Source organism: Pelodiscus sinensis, chromosome 6 (assembly GCF_049634645.1).
Source record: "Pelodiscus sinensis isolate JC-2024 chromosome 6, ASM4963464v1, whole genome shotgun sequence".
Lineage (NCBI taxonomy): Eukaryota > Metazoa > Chordata > Testudines > Trionychidae > Pelodiscus > Pelodiscus sinensis.
This window is the reverse complement of record NC_134716.1, coordinates 80,652,305-80,677,726: the sequence shown is the minus strand read 5'-3', so window position 1 is coordinate 80,677,726 and position 25,422 is coordinate 80,652,305. Positions and strand designations below refer to the sequence as shown.

The 25,422-nt window shown below is 42.8% G+C and overlaps 1 protein-coding gene and 1 long non-coding RNA gene across 3 annotated transcripts; one reads left to right on the top strand and one right to left on the bottom strand.

Moving 5' to 3' along the window:
• Nucleotides 1-6,935: 6,935 nt before the first annotated feature.
• On the bottom strand, nucleotides 6,936-13,537 carry LOC142829917 (uncharacterized). Its single transcript, XR_012904832.1, has 3 exons — nucleotides 13,399-13,537; nucleotides 12,684-12,783; nucleotides 6,936-9,051 (listed from the first exon to the last, which is right to left on the bottom strand). It is a non-coding gene; the product is annotated as an uncharacterized LOC142829917 (long non-coding RNA).
• Nucleotides 13,538-13,727: 190 nt separating this feature from the next.
• On the top strand, nucleotides 13,728-23,981 carry ZCCHC9 (zinc finger CCHC-type containing 9). Of its 2 annotated transcripts, none has more exons than XM_075932207.1 (7): nucleotides 13,728-13,864; nucleotides 14,690-14,736; nucleotides 17,380-17,770; nucleotides 18,700-18,850; nucleotides 19,440-19,532; nucleotides 22,171-22,239; nucleotides 22,650-23,981. In XM_075932207.1, exons 3-7 carry the CDS (start codon nucleotides 17,405-17,407, stop codon nucleotides 22,766-22,768), a joined length of 798 nt encoding a protein of 265 aa, XP_075788322.1. In that variant the 5' UTR covers nucleotides 13,728-13,864; nucleotides 14,690-14,736; nucleotides 17,380-17,404; the 3' UTR covers nucleotides 22,769-23,981. The 2 variants fall into 2 exon arrangements, with proteins under 2 accessions (XP_075788322.1, XP_075788323.1); XM_075932208.1 differs by lacking the exon at nucleotides 13,728-13,864 and adding an exon at nucleotides 14,027-14,114.
• The last annotated feature ends 1,441 nt before the right edge of the window (nucleotides 23,982-25,422 follow it).

The window sequence follows — 25,422 nt, the reverse complement described above, 5'->3', positions numbered from 1 at the left end:
TATTAAGTTTGCAGATACTGAGCTGGGAGGGGTTGCAACTGCTTTGGAGGACAGGGTCAGAATTCAAAGTGAACTGGACAAATAGGATGAAGTTTAATAAGGATAAATACAAAGTACTCCACTTTGGAAGGAACAATCCATTTCACACATACAGAATGGGAAGTGACTATCTACGAAGGAGAACTGCTGAAAGAGATCTAGGGGGTCAAAGTGGAACACAAGCTAAATATGCGTCAACAGCGTGATACTGTTGCAAAACAAGCAAACGTGATTCTGGGATGTATTAACAGGAGTGTTGTGAGCAAGACATGAGAAGTCATTCTTCTGCTCTACTCTGCTCTCATTTGGAGTATTGTGTCCAGTTCTGGACACCACAATTCAAGAAAGATGTGGAAAAATTGGAGAGGGTCCAGAGAAGAGCAATAAGAATGATTAAACTATCTAGAGAACATGAGCTTTGAAGGAAGAGTGAAAGAATTGGGCTTGTTTAGTTTGGAAAGGAGAAGACTGAGAGGGACATGATAGCAGTTTTCAGGTATCTATAAGGGTGTCACAAGAAGGAGGGAGAACAATTGTTCTTGTTGGCCTCTGAGGATAGGACGAGAAGCAATGGGCTTAAACAGCAGCAAGGAAGGTTTAGGTTGGACATTAGGAAAAGCTAACCGTCAAGGTGGTTAAACATGAATAAATTATTCAGGGAAGTCATGGACTCTCCATCTCTGGAGATATTTAAGAGCAGGTTAGATAGACATCTATCAGGGATGGTCCAGATGGTGCTTGGTCTGGCTATGAGGGCAGAGGATTAGACTCGATGATCTCTCAAGGTCCTTTCCAGTTCTAGTATTCTATGATTCTAAGTATCCTATGATTATGTATAATTTAGTGTATGCAATATCTTTTCTACCAGCTCTATTTAATATTATGCACTAACAGGGGAAAGTCATGGAACTCCTTCAGCATGAAATAAACAGACTAGAAAGTTCATCAGAGATGAAAGAGATGTTATATAGATTTTGGATGCTCTCATGGTGTTCTTCCATTACTGTAAACTTCTTCCCCACCACCACTCCCTGCAATTCATATGTAAACAGAGCTTCCATTATTTTGATTCCATAATGCTTTATTTATATTGGAGACAGATAAACAGCTGCTTTCCCTCCTTCTTGGGAGAAAACCCCCTTTCCTCCCATTTCTCCTTTTGTTTGGTCACAGACTTTAAAGCATATTATCTGTGAGTATTCATATTCCTCAGATAGCAGTAATACATGCATTTCAGAATATCAATCACTATAATGATTAATATCAGGTTTTATGAAAGGCCTTACTTGACAATCTTTTATAACACAGTAATATCATACACACATGATTGATTCAGTTGCTTACTATTTGAGGTCCAGACCTCTGCAAGAGGCTACCTCCCTCACTTGGTAGGATGATGGCTTTGTTTACCTTTTAATGTAAATACATCTTCATAATCTCTGCCTGGCAACCATGCTGATCAAACAACTATACATTCCTTTGCTTAAGGCATACTGCACCTATGCACTGCTTGCCAAAGAAACACAATTCTAGCATATAGTCATAACTCTTTGCACATATCCCATATATATTATGCAAGAATACTAATGATGAGTGAGTTATTTGTTTTCTAATGTTATGTTATGTGACATTTGTTAGATACGGATTATGACAGTGTGCACACTAACCTTGTTCTTGAAAACCCCTAGTGTTTAACTTTCATTATGGTTAGAAAGTTTTTCCTAATATCTGATCAAAAGCTCTCTTGCTAAAAATCTTCAGTGGACATGGAGGACAATGAGGAACTTCCTCTTTATAACATTTCTTAACTTATCTGAAAACTATTCCCTCAGTCTTTTTTCAAAACTAAATATGCTCAGTTTTTTAATCTTTCCTCATAAATAATGTTTTCTTAATCTTTTTAAATAATTTGTGTTGTTTTCTTCAGGTCTCTCCCCAATTTCCCCACATCTTTGTTAAAGTATGGTGCCCAGCACTGGACACAGTACACTAGCTAAGGCTTCACCAGTAGAGTAACTGTCCTAAATATAGTGGGAGAGTTACCTAGTGTGTATTACATAGGACACTCCTGTTAATGCAATAAACTGGTGTTTTCATAAATAGTCTGAAGAGGGAGCAACCTTATCAGGTGTCTCTTTAAGGACAATCTCTTTGACTCAAACTTATAATCAATATTGTCATGTGAGGTCATGTGCATAGAACTGATGTATTTTCTAAATGCCGAGTCATAGTTAAACAGTGAAATCCATTATTACAGAAGTGACAATTAATTCCACTTATCACACATTACATCTAGAATCATTCACTGATCTTACTGGAACTGGCTTAACAGACACCATAAAATTATCATGAAACTCTACCTTACAAGACTAACATATGTCTGAATAAAAATGATATTTTTTATGTAGCAAAACAGTAGCAGATAACATGGGAGTGGAATTACTGTTATTATTTGAATTAATTTACTAATGTAATTTGTTGGAATTCAGTTTAAGATCTGGGAAAATACTTCATAGTTGTCTTTCTACTATAATGCTTCCTATAGCTTACTTGCTGCTTAAGAATTAATTGTAAAATTAAAGTCTTTAAATAGCATTTTTTCCAAAGATACTTGATGACATGACAGCTAATGAACTCTATTAGGCAAGGAACAAAAATCCTATAATGTCCAATGTTCTAAAAGACCACAAATATGCAGTCATCTATTTTACATGCATATTGCACTGTCACTTTATTTTAATCTTCTTACAGGAAAACAATTTAGCATATAAAAAGATTGGATAAGGAACATTAAGAGCTAAACAACAAATAGTTCTAACAATGTTATCAGAAAAGTAGATTGTGTTTAAATTTTAATCATTTGACAGTTTCTCCAGGAATTTCCATGGTCTGAAAGCAACAAGATTCAAAAAGTGATAAACATTTTCTTAGGAAATAACAATGCATAAACTATCATAGTTTTGTTTTATGAAATGATACAATTGTTTATGAGAGTCTATCTCACTGGCTTTTTAAAAATGTGCTTCTTGAACCAAATTTTCTTCTTAATTAGATGGGTACACCTCAGTTGACTTCAGTGGGGTTGCATATGAATAACCAAAGGGAAAATTTGATCTTTGATTTTTTGTAATCATTAATAGATTTTTTTAAAATTTTTTTTGAAAAACTAAGATGACCTGATATATTGTTTAAAATATTCAATCTACCACCTTGTTACTGGGCTTCTGTTACAAGGTCTTTCCTCCTCTAAGCCAAAGCCCGTTTCATTCCCAAATACTAATGAAGCCAATGAAATGCACTGTTCTAAGAGCACTTAATAAAGATGCATGTCCTGTCATCTACCTGGAATTTCGTAATGATGTGCAGATGCTATTGGCACCTTGACTCTATTTAAAGAGGATAGTTGAAGGTGCCTCTTCTTAATGAACAACAGTCAGGGACAAGGATTATGAGGACATGCTTTTGTTATTATGAGTGAACTCTGTCTTTTATATGGCATTCTTCTTTACTGCTTAGAATGCTTACCGAGTCTGTACCAATGGGCTTGTTATGTCTGCTTGAAACTTCAGACATAAATAGGGCAGCTGTATTTTAAACATTGCTGGTACTATAATGTGAAGAACCCCATCTCCAACTACCTGTCGGTGAACGGCAATACAACAATCCGTTTTTGTGAGAGTGCTTTCTCCATCATCATTTGTAAAACTTAAAAATTATTTTGCTGCAATCTGCAGTCTCCATTGAGACTCTGAATTAAGTTTGGTGCATTCCATTTATTTTTTAGCCTTTCCTTGGATGTTTCTGAAAAAGGAAAAAACAGTATCTCCAGTAAGGATATATGAAGATTATTGAATGGATAATTAGGCACATTTTTTATTGTGAGACGTTTTTGTCTGATATAGTTTAGCAGGTAATAAAGGATATCTTCCAGTGTTCCATTTGATTCACTGTTCTCAAAGAACAGGGCATGTTTATTGTACAATGAAGCTAGTCAAAGGATATGTCTATACTGCAGTAAAACACTCACAGCCAGCACAGATCTGCTAGACTGGGCTGAGGAGCTATAAAATTGCATGGGAGGGAGCTTGAGGTCTGGGACACTCCTCCCTCTCTGGGAACACAGGGTTCCTGCTCCAGCCAACAGTATTATATAACCCCCAGCCCAAACCTCATGATCCTGAATTAGCTGATCCAGCGTCGCTGTAGGTGTTATTGCCATGTAAACATACCCCCAATATTTAAAATAGCTAACTTTAGGCTAATCCCTACAGGCCTCAATTTGACACAGAATTTAAGTGCATACCTTACTATAAGCAGATGAGTAGTCCCAGAAAGATACTTAAGCATGTACATAGTCCTACCAAAATCAAAATTAAGTACATGCTTAAGCAACTTGATGTGTCAGAGCCATAGGCAGCATAGCCTAATAGACTGAGGACAAAACTGGAGTGAGGAACAGCTGACTTCTGTTCCTGATGCTGTCATTCTTTTGCTTGTGTGGCCTTGGGCAAAATAATCTAAAAGGAGTTATATTTTGAAATGAATTACAAAGTATGTAATCATTTGCTGCAGACAGATATAGTAGATAAATAGCAACAAATCGATGCATCTTTCAGTTATGGAAATACATAACTTTGTAGAGAGCCCTCAAAGCACTGAAGGAGTACTGTATGTGTAAATTTAAAGGAATATTGGCATTACTTATTTCTTTCTCTCCCCAGCCTTAAATAAAAATTATAACTACCAGATAAACATCATCCTGACACAGTGACATGTAAGATAAACTACCCAAAGGTCATAAGCACAAAAATGAACAAAGATTCTATCATTCATGCTGAAGTACAAATGAACTCTCTAGTGCTGCTGCTGCTGCTGCTTCAGCGACAAATCTTCTTATAGCATTTTCTAATGATAAATATTCTTTAGCCTGATCACAAATAAGATCACTTGTCAACCTCTCTACATTTCAGTTTCTCCAGCTGTAATATGGGGATACTACTTCCTCCTGCCATTCACAGATATTGTGAAGATTAATAAGTTTATATTTGTAGAGCATTTTGAAACATTAAAAGTAATTAACCAATGCTGTAGTTTTATGATGGGAAAGGCTGGATCTTTGACAACCAAAGCAATGTAAACAACCATGTGTGGACACAATTCTTGAGGGCCTTGGTCTAGCAATGCTTTTCAGCGAACAAGTCAGTCCCAGCTACTACTCTGGTTCTGCTGGTGAAGGGAGAGAAATTTTCCTGCCCAATAAATTGCTCTCTGTTGGCAAGACTGCAGCGGACTGTCTGAAAAATTAGGGGAGCTCATGTAGTTAACTTGGACCCTTTCAAGAAGCCTTTACATTGTACACAGTTTTCAAATTGCAAAGAACAAAACAAAACAAAGCCAGGCGAGATGCAATTGTGACCATTTACTCAGAGTTGTGGATGAGACCACCTCACACTTTTTCAGTTTTAAAATGAAAGCCTGAGTCACCCAATATTTTTTCCATGTTATTAAAAATGGCTCTTAAATGCCATTCATTGATTTTTTTTGTTGATTTTCTTTACCGGCACTATATGCATTCTAATTATTTCTAAACCTGTGCTAGTTCTTACTGGCAATAACAAATTATTTAATAGCAAAATCAATTTATTCTTTCTGCACAGTAGTAAAGTCCTATAAGTTGGGGAAAATATTGCATGACAATTGTATTGAAAAAACACATTAAAGTTAATCAGTAATAAAGATATATTTTCTTCTTTTTTAACTTAGAAATTCAGGACCTATGGTTAGGTTTTTATGGCTATTTGCTCATATGGAGATTTTTCTGTCATCACCATTTTCAACGGGTATGTTATATGAGAACCCTTTGGAGGGTTCCTTCTTATCAAGCTTTTGACACTCTTTTCAGCTGTGGTAGGAAGAGACTGAGCATGTGACCTGACTAAATACCACCTGGTGTCTAAACTCTTGCACTCCAGTCACAAATTGCTGTCCACCGCAGAGGCGGTCCATGTCACTTGTATTTGCACGGTGTTTGAGAGGTAAGTCTGACAGAATCATTGCTCACCTGAAGCACAGCTTCCCGGAGAGATTGTTCCAGCTGATCTGATTCCCTCTTGTTTCCATCCATCTATTCACACAGTTGAAGGGCTAGATCCACCTTGCAAAGGGCTGTGACAGGCCAGACAGACATGCCCGCCTTTCTTGTCCCACGTGTCATCTGTAAAGTATGGAGCCTGAGCTTCAAGCCCACTCCCTTGTTAAACCACTAAATTATTATTGCTGTTGTATCCTTGTTTTCCTATTACTATTATGTTAAATAATCCCTCTTTGGTTTGCCTTTTATTCTGGTAAAGTATCGTCATTGTGTCGACAGATAAAAGACTCTAACTCAGGGAACCAGAACACTATACTTAGCAGGGGTCCTTTATATTCTTTCTATCTCCCCTTTTCCTGTAATACTGTCTACCCAGCAAGATTTATGGTAACTCTAACTTGTTAAAACTTCCAACAATGGGAATTCGACAACCTCCCAAAATTACTTGTTGCAGTACTTATCTTTATAATTGGAAAGTTTTTGTGAACATCCAACCTTTATAGCCTTGCTGCTAATTAAGCTAATTTCTTCTTGTCCTACCCTCAGTGGACCTGGAGAACAATTGATCACCATCCTTTTTATAATAATACTAGTGGGCGTTACCCAGCATTGCTCGGGAAAGTGGAGGAACAAAATTTAGAAAAACAGTAGTCCATTATCATTTTTTGAATGGTAGAAAAGTTGCACTGAGTTCTATAGGGATTAAAATACATATATAAAAAAGTATAAAACAACCAATTTTACATGTTATCAAAAACTTTATTGTAAACTTTTTTGTTTCATTATTCTTAACAAATATGTACAAATTTTTTCCATGTCCAACTCTTGAACATGCATCATAGAGTTGTCCATGTGAAAAGCAAGATGTTTCCAGATCAATTCCAACTACTTTAAGTGACTGAACTTGCACTTTGTCAGTATACATTGTTGAAATATAAGTTGACAGTTGATATAACTGAGGTGAGGCGCCTGAGGGGAGGGAGGGGGAAAGGAGCTGTGCACCTGCCACCAGCACCCAAGCCCGCCCTCCGCTTCCTTGTCCCTCTGCTGGCCTTAGTGAGTGACTGGCCCCACTGCTTCCCCCAGGAAGCCACTTCTCCCCGTACTGCCAAGCTCCGTGCAGCCCTGGGGAGAGGCGTTGAGCTCTATCTCTTCCCTCCCACAGTACCTTAAAAACCTTCTCCTGGAGGAAAGGTTATGCCATGCAAAGTTTGGTTGCAGTAGCTCTTATAGTGTCCAAGTTATTACTGCACAAACATACGAATATTCTCCTTTATATATTAGAGTTTACCTATTTAAAGGCTGTTATGTCCCTCCTCAGCCTTCTCTTCTCTAGACACATCATGCTCTGTTCTTTCAACATCTCCTCGTATGTCATGTTTTCCAAACCTTTTATCAAGTTTGTTGCTGTGTTTGATTTTTCTTCTTGAGGTTACATCTACACTATGAGCTAGGGCTGTGAGTTCCCTGCTTATGTACACATGCTTGTGCCAGCACTCATTGAGTTAACATGAATATAAATAGCAGTGTAACCACAGTAACACAAGCAGTGGCAGCAGAGGCATAATTGAGCCATCCCAAATACAAACCTGCCTGAAACCCCACAGTGGATATGCTGAGTACAGCATACTGTACTCTGAATACAGCATACAGAGTACTGCCACTACCCATACTACTGTGGCTTAGTTGTTACCTATACTTGTGTTAACTCAATGAAGGTATGTCTACACAACAGCGTTATTTCAAAATATCTAATTTCGAAATAGTTATTTTGAAATAAGATATTTCGAAATAACGCATCTACATACAAAATGCATTTCCAACTAGCATTTGGCTATTTCGAAATAGCGTGTCCACACTAAGTGGACACTGAATCATATTTAAGGTTGGCTGGAACCAGTTTCGGCAGGGTATCAGGTCAGGAGTTACTTTGTGTGGCTGCTGCCTGAGGCTAGCTGAGGCCTGTGCTTAAAGGGCCCGCCATCCCCGGACAGCCGGTTCTTAGGTTTCTTTGCTTGCTTGCCTACCTCGATGAGGGACAGCAAAGCATTTTTTTCTCTGCATGCTCTGGTTGCCCTCACTCAGGACACTGCAGCACTCTGCAACTCCCTGGGCACTCTGGTGCTTCTCTTGGACGTGTTGTTGCGAGCCTGGCTGCACTTTCTGCAGGCTGCCATCTGAGAGGTCCATGGCAGGGGGGCTGTCAGTATCCAGGAGGCCTTGCGGGAGAGCTTCCACCCTGAGGAGCACTAACAGTCTTCCTGGTCTGCCCCACTGGGGGCTTGTGCCTCATTCCTCCCTCATGTCCTTCCACTTACCCCTCTCTAACCCCCCTTCCTGATGTTAAATAAAATACACATTTTCATGAACACAAACTCTCTTAACAAAATTGGGGGTGGGTGGGCTGAAACTCTGGTGAGACTGGGAAAAGGGGGTGTTAGAGGGGAGGGGGAATCTGGGAAGAGGGAGCTGGAAGGGGGAAGCAAGGGGAATGAGGGGAAGCTCAGGGTTGGGGGTCTTGCTGGGCCAACTGTCTCCCAGCACCGTGGGTACAAGGGCCTCAGCATCCCTAGTGGGATGGGGAGGGTAGTGAGGGTATGGAGGGGGGAAGGAGAAGCGGGAGGGGGAGAAGGAGTGGGAGGAGGAGCGGTAGCTGGGGAGGCAGCAGGTGCTGGAGCGCCAAGAGGCAGCATGCTCTGCACCAGGGTCTGCAGGTACTGGCAGTTGGCACAGCCCTGGACAAGCTGCTCCCATCGGAGCTGCAGGTCTTCTTGCACCCAGTTTTGGGCGGTGCAGGGCTCGCAGTGCCCCCAGGTGCTGCTGTTGGTACCTCTCCACTGCATGGGTAGTCCTGTGGAGCCCTCGGGTGTGGGAGCATATCCCGGGATGGGTGGTGCACCCTGCATGCGCAGCTCGTGTGGCTGTGGAGAAACAAGAGAAGTGGTCAATTATCCCTGGGGACACAGTGGGTAAAGCCCAGCCCCACTCTGCAAGGTGAGGATGACCATTCCCTGCACCATCAGAGCCGATGTGCTACTTTACAAAATGCAGGTCTTTTTAGATGTCTTGAAAAAAACAATAATGCACAAACTCCATTTAAAATTTTTTTGCAGATTACCTTCATGGGCCAAATTCTCAGTAAGTGTTGGCCAAGATCTATATACATTTGGGCTACGTCTAGACTGGCATGATTTTCCGCAAATGCTTTTAACTGAAAAGTTTTTCCGTTAAAAGCATTTGCAGAAAAGAGTGTCTAGATTGGCATGGACGCTTTTGCACAAAAGCACCTTTTGTGGAAAAGCGTCCGTGCCAATCTAGACGCGGTTTTGCGCAAGAAAGCCCCGATCGCCATTTTTGCCATCGGGCGCAAAACAGTTTTTGGCTGTCTACACTGGCCCTCTTGCGCAAATACATTTGTGCAAGAGGGCTTTTTCCCAAATGGGAGCAGCATAGTATTTGCGGAAGAACACTGACAATCTTACATTAGATAGTCAGTGTTCTTGCGCAAATTCAAGCAGCCAGTGTAGACAGCTGGCAAGTTTTTCGGCAAAAGCAGCCGGTATACTGGTAAGAAATAATGGTAAGAAATGACAGGCAGCTATCCTAGCACCCCAACCACTGCACAATCATTTAATCTTCTAACCACCTATTTGGCTATTGGTGCATGTAGTTGTGAATTTTACACAAGCAGAGAAAGTAACCACATGAATTTTTGAAAGGACTCCTTACACTCTAGGGCTGTGTCTACATTGGCACGATCTTGTGCCAAAGCGGCCGCTTTCGCGCAAAAACATGCTGCCTGTCTACACTGGCAGGGAGTTTTTGCGCAAGAACACTGACGTAGTAATATGTGAAATCAGTGCTTCTTGCAGAAGAACTATGATGCTCCTGCTCAGGAATAAGCTGTTCTTGTGCAAGAGGCCAGTGTAGACAGGTAACATGAATTTCTTGCGCAAGAAAGCCCGATGGCTAAAATGGCCATCGGAGCTTTCTTGTGCAAGAGAGCATCTACACTGGCATGGATGCTCTTGAGCAAAAGCACATATCTTGCGCAAAAGCACATGCCAGAGTAGATGCTCTCTTGCGCAAATACTTTAACGCAAGAACTGTTGCATTAAAGAGTATTTGTGCAAGATCATGCCAATGTAGACATAGCCTAGTTATTAAGCCCATCTGGTTTAATATAGTTGTACAGGCAAATCTTCCCCCTCCTTTATTATTATTATTTTTTTTTTGGCACAGACTAGTTTGACATTTAATTTTGTCTGCTCATATTCAGGAAACAAGTTGGGGTCATTTCCAACAGTTTCTGATCACCATATATATATATATATATATATATATATATATATATATTATACACACACACAAATGTATATAAAATTTTACTTTTATGTGAGGTATTCCTCTTGTTCCTTTTCTAGGTATACATTCACTGGGAATCTCCTGCAGTAAGGACTGCTATAAAGAAGCACTTCTATTTTAAGGAAGAACTGATGGAAAAACATACCCAGGCAAATATAACCTTTCATTTAAAATGGTAAAAAGCCCACATATGTTGGCGAAGTTACTTCACTTTCAAAGGAGAACTATAGGTGCATACTCCCTCTACTGGTACATTTACTTCAAGAGCATAATACAAACTGTTCAGTAACTAAAACAGAAAGCTATAAAGGGTGCAACTCATCTGACGAGAAATGAAGGTGAAATTAAAATAAGTTGAGCTACACAGAACAAACATAAGCAGTTATGCAGAATTTTTAAGAAGCACAAGATTTCTACGTATCCATGATTATGTTCTGACATTTGGATCAGTGTTTTTGTAGTTTACCACGAGGAAGGAAAGTAGTCTGAATATTTCATTATGAACTACTTCAAACTGCTGTGTTTGGAATATTTTAAATAGAATATGACAATGTATATTTGTACTATATATTTGAGTTTGCCTGTGAGTGAGTAAGTCTGTCTGAAAGTCCATTTGTTCAAGAATACCTCCTAAATGGTAAGAGCTTAGGACCACCAAATTTGGTATGCAGCTTCCTCTTATAACTTACAGCAAAGTCAGGGTTTGATTGTGCCAGGACAATGCCTGGATTTTGATTGGTTCTCATAAAATGGAAAGGGAGGGGTCTGATAAGCAGGATGGTTATAATGTAGGTCAGTGGTCTCCAACCTTTTTAAGCACAAGATCACTTTTTTAATTGAAATGCAATCCAGGATCCACCTCAAAACTAAATACCCTTGCCCTGCCTATTTTGTCTGGTCACTCCATCCTCTCTCCCCATCCTCCCTCCTTTTCACCAGGCAGGGGCAGAGGGTTGGGACACCAGATCTGGTCTTGGGCTAAGGGATTTAGTGTGAGAGGGGCTCTGAGCTAAGTCAGGAGAGGGAGTTGGGGTGCAGGAGTCGGTTCAAGCTCTGTAAGGGAGTTTGGATTCAGGGGCTCAGGACTAGGGTATGGGGTGTACGAGGGGATACATGACTGGGGCAGGGGTTTGGCGCTGGCTCCAGTTGGACACTGCTTACCTCTGGTGGCTCCTGGGTGGTGGTGGCTCACCCCTGCCTAGGCCCTGTACCACACTCAAAAGCAGTCAGCAAACTCTCTCCATCCCAAGCCCTATTATGCACCCCTTCCATTATGTGGAGATAGAATACAGTGTGGAAGACGGGACACTCTGACATCAGTGCCCCCTCTATTCCCTCCCCTGCTCTGCACAGCAAGCAGAAAGTTCCTAGGGTAAGGGGAGGCAGCTCCAATGCAAAGGGTACAGCTGTGGGGGAAGGGGCAGCTCAAGTGCTGCGCTTGATAGCCTCTTGGCCAAACCAGTCAGGATCACCTGTCAGAGGCTCCAAGATCTACCAGTAAATCCTGATCTATGGTTGGTGACCACTGCTGTAGGTTGACCACAGGGGAGCAGGAAGGGGGCCAGAAAAGGGGACCAAGATAGCTATAATCCCATCGGGCCAGCAGGAGCCAGAGGTGGAGAAAGAGGTGGCTATCTACAATATACTTCAGAGGCTGTGTCTACATTGGCACCCTTTTCCGGAAAAGGGATGCTAATGAGACCAGTCGGAATTGCAAATGCCGCAGGGGATTTAAATATCCCCCTGCGGCATTTGCATGAACATGGCTGCCGCTTTTTTCCGGCTTGGGGTTTTGCCGGAGAAAAGCGCCAGTCTAGACGAGATCTTGCAGAAAATAAACCTTTTCCCGCAAGATCCCTTATTCCTTCTTTCAAGTAGTAGTAAAGGATCTTCCGGAAAAGGGTTTATTTTCCGCAAGATCCTGTCTAGACTGGCGCTTTTCTCCGGCAAAACCCCGAGCCGGAAAAAAGCGGCAGCCATGTTCATGCAAATGCCGCGGGGGATAGTTAAATCCCCCGCAGCATTTGCAATTCCGACTGGTCTCATTAGCATCCCTTTCCCGGAAAAGGGTGCCAATGTAGACACAGCCCAGAGAGTTTGTCTGTGTGTCTCTGTCTATCCCCTACCCAGGAACATGCACCCTTTCCAAGTAGTGCCACTGCAGCAGCCATGAATAGGCATTTCCCACCTGGCTCCAAGCTTCTGCGGTGAGAGACGGTCTGGGGTTGTCCTCTCTCCCCCTGGACAGTCTGCAAATTGAACTCCTCATCCCCAGCCCCATCAAAGAACTATGATTTAAATAAGAAAAACAAAACTTTTTTTAGTTATGGACCTGAGCAATGCCAGGTAAATCTAGTAATAAAATAAGCACAGCAAAAAGTACAATTCTTTGTGGGCAAATATTTATTAGGAAAAAACTATTTTACTAGCAGGGTGGTGAAGCTCTGAAATGGATTACCCAAGGAGGTAGCGGAAGCTGCATCTGTAGGGGTTTTTAAGTCTTGGCTTGACAAAGCCCTGGCTAGGATGATTTAGTTGGGGCTGGCCCACCTTTTAGAAGGGCGTTGGACTCGATGACTTCCTTCTGTCTCTTCTAACCCTACGATTCTATGATTTTTCAAATAAAAAGTCTTAAGTGCCGAGAATCATGGAAATATGGAAAACTTTTGAGAGAACTTTCCCACGTTTTTTCCTTTTTGAGATCATTGGCGTTGCAGTTAAGCAAACCCCCAAAACCAGGAAATAATATTAGTCAGCTAGTAGCACAACTGGATTGTTTTCCAAGCTCATACACTAGAGCGGTAAGGACTTCTATGCAATTCTAGCTTTGACACCACACAGATGGCGCGGCAAGCGCCTTCACTTAGCATTTCCATAGCAGGGCCAGGGGAGGGAGCTCTCACAGGCGCGGTTGGGTCCCTCGCCGCATCGCACAGCTGCAGTGCGAAGATGCTTTTTGCAAAGGTGCGTAGGGAGGAATCGGGATCCCCAGGACCTCGTGCTCTGTCCTGTGCCCACCGGCAGCGCGATGCAGACGCTTCCCGGGGCACCGACAGACCCGCACGGTGCGAGCACGAGCTCCGCGGGCCCGGCTGCGTGGCCACAACGGTTACAAGATCCGCCAAGGCACCAGAAATTCTGCCAGTCGCCTAAGAATTGCGGCCCCCGCGGCACGTCCCTGGGCGCAGCGTGACTCCCTGCACATGCGCGCTCTGGCCAGCGGGGCAAGGCCGGGGGCGCGCGGCTCCCGTGTCTGTTCCGGAGCGCGCCGCGTGGCTGCACACGTGGGGCTCGAGGCCCCGCCCTTACTCCGCCTCTTCCCCTCAAGCCCCGCCCCCCGGAAGTCGCGGTCTGGCTGAGGACAGCGAGGTGAGCGTGTTCTCCCCCATCCCTCCTCGCGCGGAGTCGGGTCGAACCTCTCTACGCCCCCCCCCGCGCGGAGCCGCGCCCATCCCCCCCCTCCTCCTCCCCGCGCGGAGCCGGGCCTGGCCCCTCTGTGCATCCGGTCCGGCTACGTAACGGTTGCCCCAACGGCTGCTCGCACGGTCGCTTAAAATGCCCCCGGCTGTTGTGAGAGCAGCCCCCCTGGGTTGGGCGGATGCGGAGAATGGGGTAGCGGGTGAGGGGCACTGGGGGCACTGGGCTAATCGCGTGGCCGGCGCAGCGTGTACCCGCTACAGGAGTAGTCGACAAGGGCCGCTGTGCAGAGCCGCGGTGCTTTGGGGCTGGCGTGTGCCAGGGCTGCTTGGTCCCAACTTGCACCAGGTCCAGCAGCCCCTGTTCACAGAGGCCACCTACTCCTCCCCTGCCGACAGGGGCTGCGGGCGGAGCAGCCTCCCTTATCGCCCCCCCCCTCCCCCATAAAGGCAGCAGGAGGAGGGGGCAGGCAGCACCACAGAAACTCTACTGGTGGAGCCAGCTTTTAAGCCAGCTCCCCCCAGCACTGGCTCCTGCTCACCCCCTTCTGCCCCTTGCTGCCCTCTGTATGGGCAGCAAGGGGAGGGCAGGAGTAAGTAGTCAAATACTCCACTCAACTACCAGATAAGCTTATGCATGTCAAGTAGTCAATTACTTACATCCCTAATGTGTATCTGAAGGCAAAGAGCAGCTGGACCTGTTTATTTTCTTTTCATATTGTTATTGACAAAGATATTCCTGTTTTGTGTTTTTGTTTTTGGTTTATTTTTTCCAAAGGTTCCCAGTAAGCTGTTGAGCATCTTTCCCTAGTGCTGTCTGCTGAGGTTAGTAAACATTGACTTTTGCATGCTGGATCGCTCCTTGCTCTCTCCAGTTTAATTATACTAAATTTGCAGACAAAGCTCTAAATCCTAAACCATAGCCTGTATCACATGAAGCTAACGGACATGAACAAGAGGAGCCAGCATGGCTGCTGCTTTCCCAGCTCCCTGTAACAGCTACTTATAGCCCTGCTGGACAACACATCCTATCCCCCTGGTCCAAACAGGCCAACTTCAAATCTTCTGATTTCAGGACAAAGGATCCTGCATTGAGACCTCCTCAGGAGCACCAAGTTTGGGGTGCACTGCCAGGTGCCTTTGAGACTGGCCACTGTGGTGTCAGGACTGGAGGCTTCTGGTCTAGCAGCACGGGACCTGGCAGTGCACCTCTGGTGATTTGTGTAGGCCTACCTTAAGTCACTCAGTCTAGGTTAAAACAGCCCCTAGCCCACCCACAACTGGCACAGCTCCACTTCTGGTGAGTGATGGGAAGTGCAGAGAAGCATGTTGGGTAGTGTTTGCAATGGGGTCAGACGCTATTTCTCCCCGTTTGCCTCTGGGTCTCTATTGTGCTGGTGGCCAGTCTAATTATGTCCTTTGCTGTTTGCCTGAGCTCTGCCTATCTCCCATGTAGGGAAGGGGACTTAGGTCAGTGGCACAGGCTAGAACTGTGCTGGGAGGGAAACAACTTGAGCCAGCCCTGCACAGTGTCCCATTTTCCTTTCAGGAAATATGCTCCTCCTGCCTCAATGGTTTTGTTTTACACTGGCTGAACCCCCATGTTCTGTGTGGTCAGATCTTTGCACAGCTATGGAATCATACCAATTCATTCCATGCTGAGTGTTTGTGGGGTCCTGGGTGTATGGTGGCTGTGGGTTACCTTGCCTCCCCCCCCCCCCCCCGTGTCCCCTGTTTCACCTGGCCCCATGACTGCCTCAGGTCTGCTGTGCTTTGCATCCCTTTGGTGCGGGGAAGGGTGTGAGGCACTGATAATCTTGCTGATGAGGTTGCTTTCCTCCCTATCACGAGGGTGGGTCCAGTACCTTATGCAACTCCTGGAGAGGAATCCGTGCATGTGGGACTGGGTAGGCTGGTGGCAGTGCCAATGCTCTGTCTTCTGGCAAGCAGTTCCATGTTCAGAGCCCTGTCTGCAGGCTGGGGAAGGTGGCACAGCCAGGTACCTGGGGAGCAGTGTGCTGGGAGTGGGGACTACACTAGTGTGTTAGGCCAGCAGAACTAGATTTATCTTTTGTGGACCCGAGGCCCTGCCCCTGCTCAGTGTCTTCCCCATGTGGTCCCAGAGACACTGTTCACAGCGGGGAAAGGAAAGGAGAGGAGTGGGCCTTGGGGAGGAAAGGCAGAATGGGACAGAGTAACAAAGCATGGACAGAGTGAAGAGCGGGGCTTCAGTCTAGGGATGTGAACAACTAGTTGACTGCTTGATAAGCATATGCTTATCAGGTAGTTGAGTAGTGACTCAACTAGTCGCTTCCCCCACCCCTTGCTACCTCTCTCTGATAGAGGCAGCAAGGGAGGAACAGGAGCAAGTGCTGGGGGGAGCCAACTTAAAAGCTGATTCCTACCAGCACATCTGGGAGGCAGGAGAGGTAGAAGTGCAGTGGGGAGGACCAGGAGGGAACCAGGAATCAGCTGATTCCTGGCTCATGGCCAGTTCTCCTCTCCTTCCCCCCCTCCTGCTGCACCTCTGCTTTTTAAAATGTATTGGGGGGGGGGGAAGGACCTTATTCCTGTCTCGCACCTGGGTCCCCTGCTATGCCTCTGCCTTTTAGATGTAATAAGATGTAGATGGCTCTTAATACATTTAAAAGGCAGAACTGCAGCAGGGTTAGCTCCCAGGCTGGGAGCTAACCCTGCTGCAGCTCTGCAGTTTCCTCCCTTTTTGACTAATGGAGTAGTCAGTGGAAATTCTATCGACTACTGGATTAGCTGATTACTCACAATTTAACATCCCTACTACAGTCTTGATGCTGGTGTCTCTAATGAGTGTGGGCCTAGCTCCCTTGTAAACATAGTACTGTAGGCCAGGGTTATGCAGTAGTGACACAGCCACAACCCTGGAGCCATGCTGCAGAAGCCTAGAAAACTCCTATGACTATGGGAGGGCGTTTCCTGTTATAGTTAATTCACCTCTTGCATAGACTGTATCTAGGTCCCTGAAAAAGCCATGCTGTTGGTTCATCTGTGTGTACACCAGCATTTAGACCAACCTATCTGTGGCACTAAATGTGCAAAAATTTTCAGAGCTCTGGACAATGTAGGTAGGTCAAGCTACATTTTAAGCATAGATCTCGCCCAAAGTTGACTGAAAAAAAAGTATAGATTATATAAAAATGTGGTGGCTTAGCTTCACCCACTCAGTAGAATAGTAATCTAGTGGTCCCTGATGCTTGAGAAAAGAGACTTCTCAAGCTGAGATACAAATGTAGAATTTTGTTTTTATCTGGTTGATGACTTATGAGGTGATTCTGTATGATTTTATTTAAAAATTTTTTAGAGTAGTGCTTCTCAATAGCCTCTATCCCAAATTTAAATTCAGCCCTATTGTACTAAATTTTGTGCAAGCTGATAAAAAGTCATGTACCCTGCTCAAAAGAACAAGTGTGACCTTCAGTATTTGTTTTAAAGGCTTGTAGATATTCCAGAAGAAATCATGACCCGGTGGGCCCGTACAAATATCACACATAGCAAAAAGCCTCTGGATGCTACTCCATGGGAAGATCTGAAAAATGGATCTACCAGTGGAACAGTGAGGAATAAACAGCAAAATTATTCAAATACTCTTTCTTTAAAGAATGATCAAGTGAAGAAGAAGAATAAAAAGAAAAAGGACTATTTGAATGAAGATGTTAATGGATTCATGGAATACTTAAAACAGAACTCACAGGTATTACATAATGGAAAGGTCAGAGCAGCTGACAGCCATGAGGTGAAGGAAGAAGTAGCAACAGCCCTCAAGAAAGACAAGCGTCGGGAGGGAAGAAGATTAAAGAGACAAGACATGAAGAAAAACACCATGGTGAGATCTATGTCCTATTTTGCCTTTTATCATCTTTGTTCTGTTACCAGTTTCTTACCTACTAGCTATGTAGCAGTCAGTTGTATAAACTTGTCTTGAATTTGACCTAGAAATATGGAATTTTTCCATTACCAATTTTCCTGAACAGCCCAAATTTTTGTTTCGTTTTTTTAAACGACATAAATGTATTCTAAGAGTAAGGTAAAAGTAATACAAGTAAAAAACACTGCTTTTTCAACAAGCAAATATTTGTAGGGAAGTCTTATAGTCTGCAGAATTCTAGTGTAACTAATGTTCAGATTATCCCCTATTTGGAATCTTCAAAATGTACCAAATTTACTTTTTGAGAGGATGCGCTCCTTCTGTAATGATTAAATGTTGATCAGTGAAGGTGTAATATGCAATTCCTACATACATTTTTGTGTAATCTTATAGATGGGTGAACGGTGCCTATAATATTGGAGATTGATCATCTCACTGGTTGTAGGTGTGGACCTGTGGCAACTATTTTGTAGTTTACTAGGTAACTTGGATTTATCCCCATTATATTCTAGGAATTTTTCCCTTAAGGCCTCTGGTCTAAGATTCATAAAGTGCTTATTAGACTGGGATTTTGTGGTCTTGCTTTCAGTGCCACTTATTTAATTTTAGACCTTGAGATCATTATAGGTCTTATTGGGCATTTGTGTGACCTTATTTTAAAAGATGTAAGGGCCAAAACTTACCTTGATTCCAAAGTGTAAACCTTTCTGGTGTTCTCTATAAAAAGCAGTTTTAGAAAAAAGAAAATTCTGTTTGACATAAATGCTAATTGTATGGTGTTAGCAATAAATGTATCCTTTTAAAATATTTCTGGCTATAAAAATACACAGCAAAACATGTAATGAGTTTCCCTGGTTAATTTAGTAACTCGCATTTTATTTTCCAAGGTATGTTTCCACTGCAGGAAGCCTGGCCATGGACTTGCTGACTGCCCAGCTGCACTTAAAAGTCAGGATATGGGTACTGGAATCTGTTACCGATGTGGATCTACAGAGCATGAAATCACGAAGTGTAGAGCAAAAGTTGATCCAGCTCTTGGTATGTTTTTTAACATCTGCTTTTCTCTTTTAAAGAAGGAGCTTTTGTATGGGTTTGTTGATCACGGAAAGTTTCATTTTTAGTCAGTAAGGGTACGTCTAGACTACCGGGTTTTGTCGACAGTATCTGTCGACAAAACTTCTGTCGACAATGTGTCTGGACGCTCTTTGAGTTGTGTCGACAAAGCAAGCTGCTTTGTCGACAGAACCTTGTAGTCTAGACGCAATCCTACAGGCAATAACACCTTCTGTCGACAGAACTCTGTCGACAGAAGGTGTTATGCCTCGTAAAATGAGGTATACCAGCGTCAACAAAACTGCTGAGTTCTGTCGACGTTATGTCGACAGAACTCAGCGGTAGTGTAGACGCTGGTATAGTTTTGTCGACAAAAGTCCACTTTTGTCGACAAAACTCAGTAGTCTAGACACACCCAAAGTTTAACAGTTTTGAGGGCATGCATTACCTGTTGAAGTAGTTCAACATAACTACAGTGTTGATTTCTTTTTTGTAAAATCACTGTGATATTATCTATAACTTTGTTGTGTAGGTTAAATATGCATCTTAATTGAAGAACATTGAAATCTTACAGGGGAATTTCCATATGCAAAATGTTTTATTTGTGGCGAGATGGGGCATCTGTCAAGGTCATGTCCAGATAATCCTAAAGGCCTGTATGCTGAAGGTAAGTATCATTATTGCTGTAAACCAAACATTTGCCCTCTTATAAGGGTAGTTAAATGTAGCAAAGAACAAGGTAACAGCTGCCAGGTACTAACTAGACAATGTAGTGAATAGAGTTCCTTGTCTGTACTTTTATCTACACAAAATATATGGCAACTCTAGAGTGTCTGGTGTATGTCTTCAAGTAACTGAGCATCAGCGGAATGAGTAGGAGAACATGGGAGCTAAATTTAATTTGAAATGTCCAATGGTCCTATGAGCAAAAAGATTCATTGTATTTAAATGCACAACATTGAAAGATACACATGGAGAAAGGGATACACTTTAAACCTGTGGGGAGGAAGTTGTAAAGGCTCTTTTGGTTAAAGAGACAGAGTCATTTTTAAATGCTAAATCAGATGTTCAGTTCCCCCCATTATATGTTGTATTCCCAAGTCTCTTCAGATAGTCCATAAGTGTTAGCCAAACAGAAGTTGTTATTGGACTAAAAGGCTGCGTCTAGATTGGCATGATTTTCTGGAAATGCTTTTAGTGGAAAAGCTTTCCGTTAAAAGCATTTTCGGAACAGAGCATCTAGATTGGCACGGACGCTTTTCCGCAAAAGCACTTTTTGCGGAAAAGTGTCCGTGCCAATCTAGAAGCGCTTTTCCATAAAAAAGCCCTGATTGCGAAAATGGCGTTTTTTGTGGAAAACAAATCTGAACTGTCTACACTGGCCCTTTTCCGCAAAAGCTTTGCGCAAAAGGGACTTTTGCCTGAACAGGAGCAGAATAGTATTTCCGGAAGAAGCACCGATTTCGTACAGTAGGAAGTCAGTGCTTTTGTGGTAATTCAAGTGGTCAGTGTAGACAGCTGGCAAGTTTTTTCCAGAAAAGCGGCTGATTTTCTGGAAAAACTGGCCAGTTTAGACACAGCCAAATTGTATGTGATGTGATGGCACTGCAAAAGAACAAGGAAATCTAAGTAAAGGCAGACACTCTGCCTTTAGTTTGTGCTTATGGAGTGCAATTCATGCGTCCTGTGACAACATCACACAGATCTGAAACATGCACTCCCTAGGCACACTGGTAATTGTAAAGTTCTTAGTGAAACCTTTATTCTGGAAAAGTGATAAACTCAAATCATGTTTCCGTTTGAAAATGTTTAATGTAAGAAAGGGATTAAAATTAAATCTTTTTTAAATTTGATAATTCCTTTTTTTGTATATTTAATTTTCATTTTTCAGTTTAATCAACTAGTTTTTTGGATCTTTCACACAGCAACTTATCTCAGTTTTTACAATCAGTTTGCTATTTTTGATAAGTAGGAGGACTCAAATGTATTTAAAATTACTTTTAATCTTTTTTGAATCAGCGAGGTCTCCAAGAAGATGTTGCCATTTTAAAGGTCAGATTTGGTCCTCAGACATTCCTATGCAACTCCCATTAACTTCAGAAGTACAGGCAGTCCCCGACTTATGTCGGATCCGACTTATGTCGGATCCGCACTTACGAAAGGGGCTTTCTCGCCCCGGAGCTCACAGGCAGCGATCCGCCACCTCAACCTCTGGGGCGAGAAAAGCTGCTCCCCGGTGCCTCTGGTCTGCTGGAGACCAACCGGCAGCGCCCCAGCTGCTCTGCCCCAGGGTCCGGCAACAAAAGCCTGGTCTGCTGGGGGGGGGGCACACTAGCTGCGTCCCCCTCTTCCCCCCCAGCAGACCAGGGGCACCGTGAGCGAAGCCCCAGCCGCGGCGCGGTCCCGCGCCACTGCGGCTTTGCTCCCGTGTCCCTCGTCTGCTGGAGGGGGGGACGCAGCTAGTGTGCCCCCCCCAGCAGACCAGGCTTTTGTTGCCGGACCCTGGGGCAGAGCAGCTGGGGCGCTGCCGGTTGGTCCCGCAGTGCCGCTCTGGGCACTACTGGACCAACCCAGCAGCACCCGAGCTGCTCTGCCCCAGGCATCCCCAAGTCAGCCGCTGCTGAAACTGACCAGCGCTGACTACAGGAAGCCCAAGGCAGAGTTGCTCTGCCCCAGGCTTCCTGGAATCAGCGTTGATCAGTTTCAGCAGCAGCTGACTTGGGGACGCTTGGGGTTCTTAAGTTGAATCTGTATGTAAGTGAGAACTGGCGGTCAGTTTCAGCAGCGGCTGAATCTGGACGCCAGTTGCGACTTACATACAGATTCAACTTAAGAACAAACCTACAGTCCCTATCTTGTACGTAACCCGGGGACTGCCTGTATTTGGTGTATGCTGGTGTCTTAGAACAAAACTTATTCCTAAGTAAAGAGGGTCAGAATTTCAAATAGGTACTCCTCAGTATTTCTAGGAAAATATAATTCAAATACTCAGTATATTTTGAGTATGAGCCTTTACAAATGAAAGTAAATATAATTAACCCTATGTAAGAGAGGAAACTGAGGCACAGAGATCAAATTACAAGTCCTTACTTACAAATTTTAGTCCGTAGAAAGAATTTTTATCTTAATTTGTGCTATACCTTGTAAAGGTATATATTTTGAATTTGTTTTTAACATCTAAATTTTCTTGTTTCAAGTGAAAACCAGTCTTTATAACATGTTGACAAATGATGAAACTATGCATAAAGCTAAAGCAAATATTATTTCCAGCTGTTAAATAGTTTTGCATATTCCTTTCTTAATAGGAGGCTGCTGCAGGCTTTGTGGCTCTGTGGAACACTTTAAAAAAGATTGTCCAGAAAACAAGAACTCAGGTAAGATTTAAGGAAATATATCTTAGGTGCCAAAATTTTAAAATATAAAGACAAATTATTCTGTTGTAATGGTGAGAGCTATAAAGAGGGCTGGAAAAATGCACTCTCCTAGTAGCAAATATTAAACTGTTCAGGAGGAATAGATCTAAGCTGCTGTCAATTTCAGTATCAAATTCAGCTGGTTTCACCAGGATCTTGCACATTTTCATCCATCACTACTAAATGTATATGTCTTTATCATATACATGTTATCTCTCTTGTTCTCAGTGTGCAGGGAGAATTAAAATTCAAGACCTCCTGATTGATAAGATGTGGCCCAGTGGTTTAGCCACAAAGATGGTCAAAGTGAAAATCTAGACTACAGCAAGAAAGAATTTTACATGATCTTTTTCGCCTCTCTTGCTCCACAGATCAAGCAGTAACAGTTGGTCGATGGTCCTATGGAATGAGTGCAGATTATGAAGAGATTCTAGAGAACCCTAGAACACAAAAACCAAAAGTAAAAATACCAAAAGTTGTTAATTTTTGATAACTGCTCTTGGTTATCAGACAATATTAAACATCATTTGTCTTCTGAGTTGATCCACTGGTTTATATAAATGGAAGATAAAGCTGGGTTCTTCAAGCCAAAGTCAACCCTAGCATACTGGGCATAACTCCATTGACATGTGTACCATTGCATCCACTTCCATGCAGTCTGGATTGAGTAAACTAACTGGTTTGCAGTTGCTGTATCACATCCTGTATATTCACAATTTTCCAGAAACACCCCCACCCTTAAATGGTGATCACTTAAAAACCTAAAGGGATGATTAAATGAAGGTGTCCTAAGGAGAAAAGGTAATCTAGCATACGAATGTTTTATTGGAAAAAATGCTGATACATAGCTGTCATGATTCAGGCCATGGCACTCTAGCCTCTCTAATTGTGCTCATTGGGTCTTAGACCTTATGCTTTCAACTATCTCAGTCACATGATTTTCCTTCTTAGATTGGGGATCTGGGCTGTAGTATTCTGTGTACCAGACATTCTCAGTCCTATAGGTCTGCTTGTGTTCAGGTACCTGTGGTGGTTATTTCTCTTGGATCAGCAGAGCCGTCAAAGTGTTATTTATGAACATATCCCTTCATCAAAAAACAAAATGCCAAACACATATGAAACCTCAATTGTGCAGCTTCACTACTATCCCCAATGACACTTGGATAGTCACTTATACTCTACTGCAAAGCTTTGAGATGCCATCCCAGATTTATTAATGCTTTGCACGACAGTGGATCCAGAGCCACAAAATATATCTGAATGGAAGATCTTGCTTTTCAGTGGTGTACTATGGGTGTCAATTCCAATTTGATGTGTTCAGTTTTAAATCTGAATTTCTAAAGCATTTACATGCCAAGTATTTCTATGTACCTTAAGAGTGCTTAAGGGCCCCTTAAAGGGTGATTAAGGATCCCTGTCTCATCACAATCTTAGTTTGGTTCAGAACTCTAATCTATAAGACACTGTCCTAAACTTTGAAGGAAAATTATGTAGTAATCAAGAGGTTCAGTTTGAAAGACAGCCTGAATTAAGAACATAGGCACAGGGCTCTCTTTTGGGCCAAGTCATGTCTAGTTGCTGCCTTAGAATGTATGATGTCTTGTGGTAAATCACTAGAAGAACAAATTGCTTAAATGCCTCCTTATATTTATATATTGTCTTAAAATCTTATTTAAAAATATATTAAATGTTTAAATTTTCTATCATGGTAGTTGCATTTTTCCTAATAACTTCCCTGGTTGTTCTTCAACACAATAGCTTTCCTTTTAGTGCATTTTTAGACTATGCCTGTCTGGACCTGACTTTAGCTTATGCCTCTAGCTGGTCAGCTTCCATAAAGTGCATAAGTACAGGTTACTAAAGCCAAAGAAAACAAACAAACCCCAATTGGAAGTAAATACCAGTAACCACCTGACTGATACGCTTGTGCAGTTAATTACAGAAACAATAATAACTAGGTAGTGATGGGCATATCAGACCTGACTTTGTACCTTATAGGGAGTTGTGCTGCGAGTGGGGCCATGCAAGCACTTTCCAGAAGCATCTTAGGTGTAACATGCCTTAACACAAAACTGCATCCTCACCTCTTCTTCCCCCCCCCCCCCCCAGTATTGAGCACTCTCATTGACTGATAACAGTATTTGACAGTGGCATGATTGACAAAACTGTTGTCTGGAAACAAGAGGGTAGTGCTGTCTTTCCAGTTGTTGAATTTCATCATCTTGAACCCTAAAAGTACATGGCAAGCTCTGACAACCAACTGCTGAGTCATGTTAAAGAGCGTAAAAGGAAGCCCAGCTTGTGACTTCAAACTTTTTGTAGCAGTGGTGCTTTCTGTAGTTTCTGTTTTCAGGTAGGATCAACACATAATTTTGTATCACACAGCTAAATACTTGAAGGTATATAAAATTCCTCCTTTTCCCATACTTTGCACTTGTCTCGATATTGGGAGTGGTTTATTATGGAGAGGTTTTGGCAGTATAAGTTTGTAAAGCATTAGAGAAGAGTTAGGTTCAGTATGATACAATAGAAAACAAATAACACTTTTTAATAATTTTTCAGCAATTTATTCACTAGACTGATTATAAAATATACAACCTCTAAAAACACATCCTTCAAATGGATCCACAAATGTGGATACAATATGTACCAGCAAAGTATTGGAAGAGGTAACTGAAAATCTTCGTCTAGTACATGGTGCATGTAGTGTATATTTTACACCAGGCAATTGCAAAATTAGAATAAGTAACCAATGTTACTTTTCAATCAGTGCTTCAGCCTGCCAAGAGCATTTGTATGTGGCTACTTTAAGAAAAGAAGGAAATGGGATAGTGTAACTAACCTACAAGAAGCTCTGCTGGATACTTATGGATCCAGAGAGGATGGAGAGAGGCAGTTCTCAGTGGTGACAGATGGCAGAACAAGGAGCAATGGTCTCAAGTTACAGAGGGTCTCAAGTTACAGAGCAAGCCCACTATGAGAACCCAATGGTTGCACTAAACAAGTGGTTCTTAACCAGGGGGCTACCAGATTTCAGGGGGGTCCTTCAAGCAGGGTCAGCATTAGACTTGCTGGGGCTCAGGCCAGAAAGCCACAGCCCTACCAGATGAGGCTGAAGCCTGTGGCCCTGACTTCTGCCACATG

Bases quoted from the DNA above. Each gene is read 5' to 3' on its own strand.
- ZCCHC9 (XM_075932207.1), top strand. From the start codon at position 17,405: ATGACCCGGTGGGCCCGTACAAATATCACACATAGCAAAAAGCCTCTG. The intron at 18,851-19,439 runs GTATGTTTTTTA...GAAATCTTACAG, and splicing joins AAAAGTTGATCCAGCTCTTG to GGGAATTTCCATATGCAAAA. The intron at 22,240-22,649 runs GTAAGATTTAAG...CTTGCTCCACAG, and splicing joins TCCAGAAAACAAGAACTCAG to ATCAAGCAGTAACAGTTGGT.